This window comes from Saccostrea echinata, unplaced genomic scaffold, assembly GCF_033153115.1.
Source record: "Saccostrea echinata isolate AGI-Se365-2 ecotype Australia unplaced genomic scaffold, CSIRO_AGI_Sech_v1 ptg000056l, whole genome shotgun sequence".
Taxonomy (NCBI): Eukaryota; Metazoa; Mollusca; class Bivalvia; order Ostreida; family Ostreidae; genus Saccostrea; species Saccostrea echinata.
The window spans coordinates 14,832,194-14,846,579 of record NW_026889805.1 but is presented as its reverse complement, the minus strand read 5'-3'; the positions used below and the strand labels follow the sequence as shown (position 1 = coordinate 14,846,579).

Below are 14,386 nucleotides of genomic sequence, written 5' to 3'. Positions count from 1 at the left end.
ATCAAGCACAACTAAAAATATCTACACTTAACAGCCCAGCATATCTATATCCCAAGTTTTGCTGCAGCTTACTTAGCAAGGCAACAGGAAAGTGTCAATAAAATCGTAGCACATAACGCTGTTATTTATAACTTCAGTATTATATTGTATACTTGTGGCTATAGTTTAGTTCAAGACTCCCCATGCTCTCTGTATTCCATTCTTCCTGACTCTGAATATTTGAAGTGTATTTTCATATACGAGTATACGTACATGTATCAGGACATTTTAACAAAATGTCGGTAGATGAAGTGCTTCCTATATTATAGAATTTTATGAAGTGTCATAAAAGATTTTTCTGATAAATACATGTTTAAAACAGAAAACTAACAAAATTTTGTAGGGCTAATACCTTTTATTATTTTTTTTTCACATGACAAAATGAGGAATGTCATCATATTCAGTTACACATGACTATTATACAAAATTCAAACCAACAAAGGCGAGAGTTTCCTTGTTGTGGATTGTTCTATAACAATGGATGTAGCACCTAAAACAACTATACATAGGACACACATATTGCACTGTCTTCTCATGACAATAATGAACATCTCAGGAAATGATTGATCAAGCTAGGACAAAAACTAAAAGGACTTTTTCACATTATGATTACAGTAAAACCTTTAAACAATTTTTTTATTTCTTGTGGTAAAATATTGCTATAAATCTAAACCATATTAAGCACCATAATATTTCAAAACAGTTCTAAAATAAAACATTTTTTTTTTGTTTAAGAAAGGAATAAAGAACCATCCTTAAACAGGGAACTCAATTTCATGAACGTCAACAAAATGCACATATGAAATGAGGGCTCATTTAAACTAATATGTACTTTTTCTTCATAATATATGTACAACAACAAAAAAACTACTCTATTTTTCACTGTTCCATGACATGGCATAAATAATGGCTGAGCTTTGCTAAGCAGTACATCACCAAAGGACTTGTCCTCTAACACAAGCCCTAACTCTCCCACTGCTTTGATTGCTCGGTATAGTTACATGTAATGTCCTCCTCACATTGATGAGTATTTAATGAAGTATGGATTTCATAATGATCTACAACATGCCATTTGTGTCTAAGGTTAATGAAAACATTTTGTAGGTATACTTGTGGTAATCTACACAGATCTTGACTATGAGGGTGGGCAAGGTATAGATTCAGTGTTGATTTTACTGGACTTCTCCTTTGAGGGGGGTCATGTAAGGAAATCTGGTGTTGACTTTACTGGACTTCTCCTTTGAGGGGGGTCAGGTAAGGAAATCTGGTGTTGACTTTACTGGACTTCTCCTTTGAGGGGGGTCAGGTAAGGAAATCTGGTGTTGACTTTACTGGACTTCTCCTTTGAGGGGGGTCAGGTAAGGAAATCTGGTGTTGATTTTACTGGACTTCTCCTTTGAGGGGGGTCAGGTAAGGAAATCTGGTGTTGTTGTTATTATGATTAATGAAATTCTCAAACAGGTGACTCGCTCGGTCCTGTGAAACATCTGAAAGAGCAAAGAAGCAATCAAATGTAGAACCATTTCTGTCTGGAAGTCTGGAAAATGTACACATGACTTTATATATAAAACAAGAAAATAATTGTGAATATATAATCAGATTTATGAGGTTTTATACCTGAATTTCTTCTCTCTGACTCAGTATTATTCTCTTTTTCTGTCTCCTTTTCGTTTGGCATTTCTACAAAAGCAAAACACAAATAATGCTACTTTCCTGATAATTTTATTTCATAAACCGATTCTTTTTTAACGCAAGAATTTAATAGTGGACAGAGGAACTTACCAGGTGTGACTTTATCTGAGTCTTGGCTGGTGACACTAGCCGCATCATTCAGATTGCTTTTGTTTTCCTCGCTCTGATTCGCACCAACCTGTTCCTGTAGTCTGCGACGAGCTCTCTTTTCCTTCTTGATGCGCCGTAATAATATGGCTGAAAAAGGACAAACCGAAGTCATTTTTAACTCTCATTTCAAAAATCATTTTTTACCAAACATAGCAATGTAGATTACTTATTATGATATTTAAAAATATGAATATCCCAGACATTACCTTTGCTTTTGTGTTCTTCTGAGAGTTGCTTCTCTAATCCCTCTCTCATTTCTTTCTCCCTGAGTAATTCCATTTTAAGCTCAGCTGAAGAAGTAAAAAACAATACATCATAGATTGCTGGCATTTGTATGGCAGATTCAGTTGAATGTCACATCCATCATAATGAGGGGCTTTGCTTACAAAGGACAAATTACTAATACCTCACAATCATAATGCTCTTTGCATGTACTGATATCAGACTGATTAGATTATTTAACCTCATAATTACACAGACAACAGTTCCAACCAAAGTGGCCATAATGGTCATTTACTGAAAAACTGAGGAGAAGTCAGCCATTTCTAAAACACATGAACAATTCCTGATTGTGTAAATGTTTTCAAAAGAAAAAGAAATATTTGATATCAGAATATGATTGATAGAGAGAGGGATATCAGAGAGTAATACTGTACAGATCCTTCAATCAATCAAGTCATTAGAAAAAAGATTCCTCTTAAAAGCCCTCAGATTGGCTGCAATGGTAAACTTATTACAAATGATAGGTTTGGGATCTCAGTAGCACTGAATATGATAAATTACATGTATCGCCTTTCAGTCCAATATCACAAACATATTGAATTTTTGTTTTAATTAAAATGAGAGACACTACAATAAAAGTTCTGATTCAGGTACAATATTGAATTTTGCTTCATACTGTATATAATTTAATTAAAAAGAAATGATTTAGAGTTTGTAATTGCCTGGAAAGATCCAAGGATATAGAAACTGCACATTTATTGAAATTAGAAAAAGTAGCTATTGTGTTAGATAAATAGTATTTATAAGACAAAAGCATAGCAGACAGTGATTATTTGTAATGCTTCTGGGTGTACCAAACGTTTGGCTTTAATGGATAACCGTCATTGTTACTATTAATTACAGATAAATCATGTGATCCAAATCACAGACGAGAAAAAAACTGACAGACTCATTCCAAATAATGGATCATTTAATAATGTCCATTTCCATATATCATGTTTTTACTTAAATAATTTGTCCAATCTGATATATGAAACTAGCTTTAGGACAATATTCTAGCATTAGAAATATGGAATGGTATCTCTTTCTGTCATTCATAGAGTCATTTAGGAGACTGCTCATCACTGGAGACACAGAACAATGGCTGACAAATGCCTAGTGGTAGGCCCTTGTATGGACCTGAAACTGATCAAATCACTTGATACCTCAGAAATATTACACAATTCCCATTTTCACTAATTAATGAAAAAAAAATCACAAAAAAAAACAAAGATATAACTCATCAGATTATTTTTGCAGATGACAAAAGATTTGTATTGAAATAACAGGCATCATTAGAATTAATCTGTAAGTCTTTTTAATCTCTCTGATGATGTAACCATGATTTTAATTCCTCTAAACCACTAATCCTAATTGTGTTTCAAAATGACAAATTGTTTTCTTCTTCTGGAATAGGATCTAATCTATTCTCATCACAAAATATCATTTGATGTTCCGATTCAGTATAATGACAAAAATAATTGAAAACTAAATTCATTGATATAAATTGCTGCTAGACTTGTCCCACAATTCCTTTGGGTTTGGTTAATTTCCTGCTAAACCAATTAAAATGCTAGGATTTCAGTTTTGTTTTCGTCATCTATCATGAAGTGACAAGCACAAAATGATCATTTCTAACAGTGTTTTTGCCTATGAACTGATGTGACCCTAGGGATAATCATATCAATGCTATCACACCACATTCCCAAAGGGACTTTGGCAAAAATGTTTTCATTGCTATCAGTATAAATTTATTAAAGACTTAAATGTCAAAGATCTATTTCACAGTCTCTTTAAGCATACTAAATGAATCAGATCCCCCCTTTCTTGAACAATGCAAAAGAGCCTGCATATTTACTTTTTTCCAAGACAATTTTTTTTTCAAATTAATATTTTGAAGTCAACTAAACATTCCCTATTGGCAAGAATGTCAATTCATCAAGTCCTTTTATTAAAAAAAAAAATACAGAAGAAATATTCGCTCACTGTTGTTTTATAGTGTTCACAAATGGACTTGAACATGTGTTATAAAATAAGGGACATCTCAAAAAAATTACAGCTAAGCATGCTCAGATTTTTACAAAATGAATGTAATCTACATTATTCTAAAACATGTACTTCCTTATAACTTTAAAGTTTACTGAGACACATAGAATTATTGTAAACTCTGTCAAATAAAGTATGATTGGTTCCATTGCACACTGCACTCCATGCATATGAAAGAATAAATATCACAAGATGTAGGGTATCATTTCACAGATTTCAAACACATGAATGCTAGAACGCGACCAGTTGTTTTGTGTGCGGTAATGAATGCGAACCTGATCAGACAGGAGATTAATATCATTAGCTGGTTACATTAGCTTGTCAGATTTTTAACTAATATAATCAGCTTCCTTTTTACCATAGTAATCATTGTGTGTAAATGTGTTGAAGCTGTATTCTAATGGGAGGGGACAGGACAAGTGAGAAAAAAGGCACATCACAAAATGCTTAGGAATCGTAACAGTAGCACAATGGAGGCAAATTAGCACAACAGTCTAGCCCAACAGAAACATGATACTTTAAACTTCTCTTGCCTTGTTCAGGCAAACTGCTTCTTTGGATCATCAGAGGTCACAACTAGCAGATGATGATTTTTTTTTTTTATTGTATAAGTCTAAGCACATCCTTATACAAAATTGAATAGAAATGGCATTAAAATTACATCAATTGCCATCAAATGATTATTTTCTAAGGCTCATGCAAATACATTGCAATATTGAAAAGTGAAATGACTTTTTTTTCAGCATTAAATCTGAATTTGGAATTGACAGCTATTTGAAATATACAAATTCATACAAGATCCCAGTTGAAGATATTCATATTTCAAATTAAATATTCTTCATAATTCATAAAATCAGAATTAGGGTTTCTTAAAGATGAATAGAAGATAATCTATTTATAATATTTCCATATGAGATATTATAACATATGTAATATTTCTCCGCGGTTGGGCGGTTTTTATTGCTGACATTTAACACTAACTTTAGTTCAGGTAGTAAGTTAACGCTGCCTGCACGCCCATCTCATTTTCACATCATTCACAAATCAAAAATAGAAATTCTTCTTTATCATTTTTAGTTCTTTATTATTTTGATTTTGTACAGTAAAACCTGATACTTAGATTTTATCATTGCTCTACACAGATTTTGATCATTTTCACTTTGTAATTATTTTCAGTCTTTATAATGCTTGGACTTCATTGTTGCATGAAATAATGGCCGTGAAGAACATTTATCTTCTTAAGCACGATATCAGGATCACAGAGAAATCTTTCGTTTATGATTTTAAAAATGTATCCAGCTGGCATTTAATTATCAGAACAGAAAAACTCTTTGTAGACTTAGAAGCCCAGTACAGTGTACTCTGACCTAACATTGCCTATTTGATTAAAAAGATTTTGTTTGCATACAACTCTAGCACCCAAATTGTTTTTAATCTCATGTTTAAATAAATGTAAATTTAGGCAATTTAAATTGCAATGCAAATTCGATTATTTATTTATCAGTCATATATTTGATCATTTATCAAGCCTTTTTTCATGTGTTTAGATTGCATGAAATATTAACAGCATGAAATGATTTGAATTGTTGAAAATATGATTGTAATAGTTTCGTATTAAATGAATGTTGCGATGTAATTCCTCCCATTCCTATACACACACAATGCTAATGCACGCACTGAATCAATATGGCTCATTGAAACCCACTGGAAAGTTCTTTATTCCAATTAATAGACACCTTGTGACAATACTGATTTATTCAAATACTGCTAATTCCAAAGCAAACATTTAAATGAATCAGAATTTGATTTATAGCTTTCTAAATAACAGCCACTTAATCATTCTGAACACTGTTTTAATTTCAATCCAACTGAATGTTCTTTTCGATTTCAGTTGAGCGAAAAATTTCTCTGGGAATAATGTATTGAGAATTAGAGTAACATGGCAATAGTGAATTCAAATAAGTGATAAATACAAGATTTTCTTTTTTCAACAAAAGTAGTATAATTTGGTTGAATTGCCGGACTAGTCTGGGTGATTGGGTGCGGAATCAATGAAGCATCCACAACAACGACTGAAAACGCACTGATGACCCTCAGATCCTAAGATCCAAATGTTATTGCTCTTGTTTCTGTGTTTTTTACAACCTTTTCATTCATTGGTTTTTAAGAGGGTCAAGAAGTAATTCATATATTTGATATTTTTTTCAGTGCACAATTGCAAGATGTATCTGGAATTAATGCTTTCTTTTTGCATTGATGATACGATATGTGATTTTTAATGTAATAAAGAATGATGTAAACCCATAATAACAGGATTGACTCTACAACATTCTGTAAGTGAATCTCCCCTATTATTATCTTCATCAGCCAAACCTGTGGATCTTGGGTCCTTGCATGAGTGACATAATTATATCTTTTTTTTCTTCACAGATGCATTTAAATGCAAAAAGTTATGGAAGAATTTATAACTTATTCAAATGTTTGAGCTTGCAGTGATGTAACACAAGTCAAATACTGATAAGATCATTGCAGCCAAGATGAAACGATGAATATCGGATATTATTACCCGATTCTGTCAAGAAATAGTCAACAAGAAAATTTACTATTAACACTGATAAAAGTGTTTTCTTCCAATAATTGCTAAACCCTGTGTAAGGGTGAAGAATAATTTGATATAGGCATCAAAAGAATGGCCATCCATGTGTCAAATTTCACATAAAAAGAACAAAAGCATTTTTTTTAACTATTCAAACTATTTCGGTTTTGATTATTTAATGGCAGTGCAAGAGTCTGCATAACAACAATAAGAATTTAAGCAGATGAAAATTGTTTCTAGATTTAGATTTTAATCTGATAGTGAAGGTATTAGAAACTTATTGCAAAGGGGAGGGGGGATACTTACTCTTTTCAATGCTGAGTTGTCTTTCATGGTGGCGGGCATTTTCGGCAGCGACTTTGAGGAGTCCTTGAATATTCAGGAGGAGGGTTTCTATGGAGGAAATGTTCGGGATTTCTCCATTCTGGAGCTGGGCTTGGAATGAGGACACCTGGGGTGCCACTTTGTCCCCAAGGTCGCTGCCATTCAGGGAATCGCTGCCCACAAGGCTGTCCTCCAAATCTGCAAACAAGAAGTTGATGTAATAAACTGATTGAAAATATGCAGCAAATTAAACAAAATGATCAACTGCTTTCTTGAGAGAAAAGAATGCAAGAATGTCATTTTTTTAATGTGCAATCTCAGGCAACAAATTCTTTTACCAGTCAAATAAAAGTAAAGTATCACGGAACTCATTGTGACAAAAGAAATACCTCTGAGTATTTTGAAGTTCTGATCATTTGTAACTTCTAAAAGCTTATTAACAACTTACACTTGCAGTGTTGCTAAGGAATGCATTATTTTATTAAGCAACACTTTATCATTTGTAGAAGTGTTAGGCTTGAAACGTTTTGTGAAATAACTCAGATAATAGCCATTAATTCAGATCAGGGTAATTGAAAACACAATCTGTATCAATCCATACATACGATTCATACCCCACAAATCAAACATATGACTGACCCTGATAAGAACATGCTGTATCACATCAAATGCATGTAACTCAAGACGTATTAACTACTAATGTGCATATTTACAAGAATTCTAATCGACTGTCATCTTTTGTGTTGGTATGAGGCTTCCTCCTCCTGATGACTGATCCCTAAGAGGCTCACGTCTTCTGACAGAACTTGTTTATTATCCATACAGATGAACAAATGTTTAACACCTGTGCAAATGTTACATCATATTTGCAGGAGAAAAAAAGTTATATATCTGATAAACGTCTTGACCATTTGTTGCATTTCAGCTGTACAATTGAGGTGATAGGAGGTCAACAGCTTGGCTTTACTTGATGAGCATGTATCAGTACCTTCTCTACCATATGGCCAGTTAATATAAAGAAAGTTCAGGAAGAATAATAACTTAATGTCTCTCCAAATCCCTTAATTGTAGGCTTTTGTGGAAACTGGAGAAAGTAAAAATTCCATAGATCGTACAAAGAATACATTTCTTTTTTCCCTGTATACTTTCAGTATTTGAATGGTGATCAAATAAAACCTTTATGACCCCCTGATTTTTAAATATTTGGTCTGAAAAATAATTCAGATCTTCATGACAGTCGAATGACACAGCACAGCAGACATTTGATTACTGAACAAATAATCTCTCTCTATCACTGATTTGATGATCTGCCTCTTGGCCAATCAATCAGTATATGCCTTTGACTGAATTTATTCAACTGATAAAAACAATGATTTTCTTCATCTGATTGAAACAAAAATCTTATTTCATGCATGCCAGCATTGTCAACCTAAAGTCTCCCATTACTAGAAACATCTTATACCTTCCAGGGACATGCCATTTCCGCAAAGATGGTCACAGAAATGTTTGCTTGATTCTTGTAACATCTAATATTGTGTACATTCATTAATATCATTCTGCCATTTTTCTGGGTACTGGCCTCAAAGTGAATTTTTCATTATCTGGTATTTAATTGCATTCCATCTAAAATGATCAAATTTGTGGTCAGCTCAAATGATTAGATGACGTTAACAGCCAAAGATCCTGAAGGATACAGTGCCAGAAATTAAATTTCCACATCAACAAATTCTTAATGTATTGAAAAATACTCATTTCTGTTGGGAAGTGATTCTTTTTTTTCCCTACATCTATCTTCTATCAGATGTTTGTATGACTGCATTTTACTTATAGCTCATGTTTGTAATGTCATTTTAAATTTGTTGTTCTAGAAGAAAAAGCTCCTCTTGTTTTCAGTAATATAAATCTTGGCATGCATTTGAACACCTGCAGATATTTTCTGATAGATAATCACAAAATTATTTGTTGAATAATTGTCTGGATATCCCAAAATTTGTTTTCACAAATTGGTTCTAATCAGGCAGTACATCGCCTGAAGAGAGAGAGGAAGGGGACCCAGTGGTCACTCCAACAGTTGTCCACTGTGTGGTCATCAAAGCCTGTGTTGTTTAATAATTTTGAGCAATGGTTATGGATGTCTTTGACAATTACAAACCATGTCTTTTTTTTCCTTACAAGGAAATTAGTTTTTTTTTTTTTGGGGGGGGGGGGGGGGGGATGAAATGGTACATCTTTCAAGTTAGGTGTAAATCTAATCGAAATGTGGTGATGATTTATTCTTCTTGGATTTTCTGGTTCCTGGGAGTGGTTCCCGGCCCAAAGCAGAGTCCAGTACTAATTATACCTACCATCATTATGATCATCAGAAAGTCTATCATCATCCTCTTCGTCCTCACTTTTCCCATGGTACTTAGTCGAGAGATCTTTGGCATGGCCATTCACTTGTAAATTCAAAGGTTTGTTATCTGAAATAAAAAAAAAAAAACAAGAAAAATTAATCATGTTAAGAAAGGACTTCTGCTCAGCTAACAAGCCAGAAGTTATTAAATCTTCTGAAGCTATATATTAAATTTTATCAAAGAAATAAACTGAGTCATATTTTGTTTGTTCCTTGTGAATTTTATTCTAGTAGCAATGGTATAAAAGAATGCTCCTTGTTTCCCAAATGTTGACTAAACTTTTATCAGAAATGTACAGACTACGAGTTTGTCTTTAATGTGTGTAATCTCTAAGGCTTATTAAAGTAAAAAGGGAATAAAGACAACTGATATGAAAATGTTTTATTAACACACACAAAGAGGCCAAAAAAAAGATAACAAAAAGCCGAATCTGAGCTAACTTTGTTAGGAAGTTTTGTATGAATGAAGTTGGAATCACTAATAGTGAAACATTTACACCACATTAGTACGCTCCACTTTTCATACTTGGAGTAGAAATATTAATTATGTGAAACAGTTTTCCATTAACATGTAATTAACCCCCTACAATCTGTCTGAAAACAGACAGAAAAAGCGAAATTGAATTAATTTTACAAGACTGTAAAAGAAAATTAAAGTTGGGCAATAAAATAAATACATTTAATCATTCAATTCAATAAAGTAATTTAGTAGCTCGTTAGGAATCATCAAATATAAGTGTACTAATCAGACCTGATGAGGAGCCCGTCCTCGCACGATATAACGGCAATACATTTGAATGGCAAATATGTGTTTTAAGATTTGAAGCCAATTTATTCTGAATTGATATTTGTTGCCAATCTTGAGTAGTGGCATCTTTCCGACGACTTCAGAATCACGATCACAGTAGTAAGCAAGGGCTTCAACAATTTACAATCCCCAGACTTATCTCTTAGCTACTGAATATGTTCATTTCTTTACAAATTGTACTTGTGATAATTCGCAGAAAATATCATTTCATATCGTGTAATTAGGAGTTCTACTTGACGGAGACTCTAATAGGGAGCTTTCTCAGTCTGGGGGATAACATTCAGAAAACCTACATTATAGTTACATTTCAGATGATTTTCGATAATAAAAAGAATTGAATTATATTTTCTGATATGATGAAAGCCATAGTAAATGTTTTTTTTAAACAAATGTTTTTTTTCAATTTAGTTGGAAATTGATTTGGTGATATAAATGTGTGAAGTTCTCTATGCAATGATATAAGAAATATTCATCTCACAAGAACCATATAGATTCAACTATTTTCTCATCACATTTTTCTGAGGCAAAATTTAATTTTGAGAGGTCTCTTTCCAAAAAATCTTACTATCATAGTCCAAACTTCGCAGTCGGTCAGATTCATAATGTGGTGATGTAATGTGGCTACTCTTTAATGAATTGTCCAAGCGCTCATCCCGACATCTAAAACAAAACAAGATAATTTTTATTGACAAATTCACATTCAATTTCAGTGTAGCATATGGTTGTGTCATTTTATTCATTAACGTTGCATTTGATAAATATTTATTTGTGATCTGTACCTATTAGTATAGATTTCAATTTCATATATACCTTCCCCAATTTTTTTCCTGCAACACGGTTTACTTCTACAATTGCTGATCGAAACCTGCAGTTAAATATGATATGCTACATCTGTAGCATTGCAGGCTTGTTTATCACAAAAATACATCTATCGACATCTTGTAATTATTCCCATTAATATTCCATCTGACAATTTTCTTCATTTGAAATACATTTCTCCACATCCTATTTTTTTGCATACTGTTGGAACAAACAGATTAGCTCATGTCAAACAGATTCTGTACCTTCAGATTCAAACAACATTTCAAATGTTGCTGCGTCTTTCATCTGCAATCTCTATAGTACTTCTGAGGAAGTGCAAACCTTTCTAGCCGAACAATCCATTAGAAACAAACATTGGTTTGGACCAGAAACATTTTCTATGATATTTTATTTTCTCACAAGCAGATTTTGATCAAAACTAAAAAAGTTACATAAAACTGTAATTAGGCTTTGCTGCAAGATATATAAAATTGGAGGTTCCCAAAAATTTTTTGATTTCATCTGCTGATTAAATAACTGTACAATGTAATCATTATAAACACCATTTTAATAAGACACAATCCTAGAGCAAATTCAAATATTATAGGAATTAACAAACCCAAAATTAAGCTTTCAATTACGGATTCTTGTTGATTATATAAGTATTTTGAAGATACATGTTTTATTCAGCAAATTTTACTAACGCGAAATAATGAGTTGAGCATCTGTCATGTGAAAAAGAAATTATTAATTAATAGCATTTCTTTTTGTCAGTTTTATAACGTAACATTTACTTTATAACTGAAATTCTACAGCTAATTGTACAGATCAAAAAGATACCCTCTTTTACATACAGAACATAAATGACAAATCAGATTTAAAGAAAAACTATTTCTTTTTTAGTCAATGGTGAATTAAATTCTGTATGCAACTTATTATGAGCATTATGGATTAAATTTGAATCCGGGTTTGAACATTACAAATGACTTCTGTTGTTGTCATATTAGTTTAATATTAAATATTTATTTTGGCTAACTTTCACAAGATGTTATCTAATTTGCTCTCTCTCATATATGACACTCAAACAAACACATATAGATTTTCGTTATTTCAGAGAAAATTCAATTTTTGCTTATCAATAATTTTCACTTCTGAAGTGTAACATTTATCATAAAAAATGTATTTCCTACTATATCATCTGTGACATCTGGACAGGAAAAAAAAACATGAAAACTTAAAAATGATATCCTCTTCTTCAATTTGAAATTTATTTTTGTTAAATCAAATAAACAGGAATTGAAAGGGAAATGAGATAAATGTAGTTTTGTTTCCTTTCCCTTTAGAGTGCTTGTTCCTTCCTAAAGTTTATGCAAGTTCAGCCTTCCAAAGAATACAATTACTTTACATTTAAATTCAGTATTAACTAGGGAAAGGGTGCAGTAATACAAGCAGATGTACGTTGTCCTTCAAAACAATAAATAAACTCTTCTTATTGTTTGTATTTAGTATAATTACAATCCTCATGACTAAGTTATCCTTTAATAAAAATTATGTATATAGTTAAACTAGCCACACTAATTGACTCAATGGCATTGCAAGTTAACTTGGGCCACAGTAAGTTAAATGTTATTATAATGTTTAACATACTAGTATCCAGATTAATTTAATCCACATTACCCAGCCCATTTTGCAAGAGACATTTGTATTTCACAGCATTATATGGTTACCTTGGTGATATGAGGTCAGACTCTGAATTTGTCCTGTCTTTCATTATGGAACCTTCATGGCGCAGTCCAAGGTGAGAGGCCATTGCCATAGAAACTGGTGGGGTCATTATGTTCACTGGGTTAATTGGCATAAAAGGAGCAAGTGGTCCCATGGCATATGGATTATGAAATCCATTCAAGAAAGCTTTTCTGTCTGCAAAAAAAAAAAAAAAAAATAAATAAAATAATAATAATAATAACATTCTACATTAGACTGAATTCAAAATAAACCCGGTATATTTCAAAATTCGACCAAATCAGGGCATTGTATTGTTTTATCTTCTCATGGATAACATATGACCTTGAACTGTGGTCCAATTCTTTCTGGCCAAGTTTTAAAATGTAACAGCTATTCAAACTATGTCAAGATTCCTAAATGCCTTGATAATGAATAAAGAATTGTACAAAGGAGTTTCATAATGCAACTCAATCCGGAAATGTTTTTCTTCGTGGGGCTGCTTCGGAAGCTGGCCTTGTGCAATCATCATCTGCGGGAAGCTTTTCCAGCGCTGCTCACCATGGGAAGTTACACAGAACTGGGCCACTTCAGCCCCCTGATTTCACAGCAATCAATGACTGGTGGCTATATCTCCCATTGATCCCCAGGCCAAAATAATTGAAAAGCCAAGCCTTTGTCATTTTAAAAGATTTTCACAATACCTGACTATTTACAGAGAACGAGGTGAAGTTTGAATTTTGCCATTTATAACACACAGACAGATCAATTCAAACAACTTATTATTAAAAGTTTCATAAACATTTATAATGGACCTCTTCTTTTCATTTTTAAAAGTCATTTGTATATTTTCTTTGCAAACAGATGTCTAATGGTCAATGGGATTCGGTTAATATATGAGATTTCAGTGTAAGTCTTTGCCAAGAAAAAGTTTTCATCAGTAATTCCATTTACTTTGGGCTATTATCAAATTGTTTAATTAGTTGCAACATACTCATTTATTAATTCAAACTAAGGAAAAGATGACTGAGGAAAGCCATTAGTCTTAATACAAAAGTGAAATTTTAGCTTCCCTAACAACCTTTGCTTCGTGGTAAAATTTCATGACGAGTCGGTATCTAATAAAAATCATAAATACTTTAATTCTAAATCAATTGATCATGGGGCTATATTTTCTTTTATTAAAACTAGTAAATGGATGATTTCACTTGGATGAAATGCTATGTATTGATTTTAATGTCAGAGACCTAATTTTGACTGTTATAAAGAGGGTTTGTACCCAGCGGTTAAAACACTAAGGTCGCAACATTTGAAATGAAAAAGATTCTTATTTAAAAACACCTTTGAATATTGCATGACAATTTTAATACTCCATTATCGAAATCCATCAAAAACAAATCCTTTTGGAAAGTAAATTATTTCTGAAAGATATGGGGGTTTTCAACATGTCGTATCATATAAATCCCCAGTGTTAACAAATTATTTGATGTTCAGGTGCCGGCTAGTTAGATTTTCTGTTAAAGTAAATCAATGTTCTACCCCTGGCTATAAT

At 32.5% G+C, this 14,386-nt stretch overlaps 1 protein-coding gene across 1 annotated transcript in view; it reads right to left on the bottom strand.

The window, feature by feature from the left end:
• Positions 1–374: 374 nt before the first annotated feature.
• Positions 375–14,386, bottom strand: part of LOC133173696 (dachshund homolog 1-like) — a 36,708-nt gene continuing 22,696 nt past the window's right edge. The window contains exons 3-10 of the mRNA XM_061308693.1: positions 12,840–13,032; positions 10,877–10,971; positions 9,454–9,570; positions 7,091–7,306; positions 2,088–2,171; positions 1,822–1,968; positions 1,657–1,719; positions 375–1,526 (exon numbers count right to left, since the gene is read on the bottom strand). Of these exons, the coding sequence (XP_061164677.1) occupies positions 1,420–1,526; positions 1,657–1,719; positions 1,822–1,968; positions 2,088–2,171; positions 7,091–7,306; positions 9,454–9,570; positions 10,877–10,971; positions 12,840–13,032 (1,022 nt within the window). The 3' untranslated portion in view covers positions 375–1,419. The remainder of the gene's footprint in view (positions 1,527–1,656; positions 1,720–1,821; positions 1,969–2,087; positions 2,172–7,090; positions 7,307–9,453; positions 9,571–10,876; positions 10,972–12,839; positions 13,033–14,386) is intronic.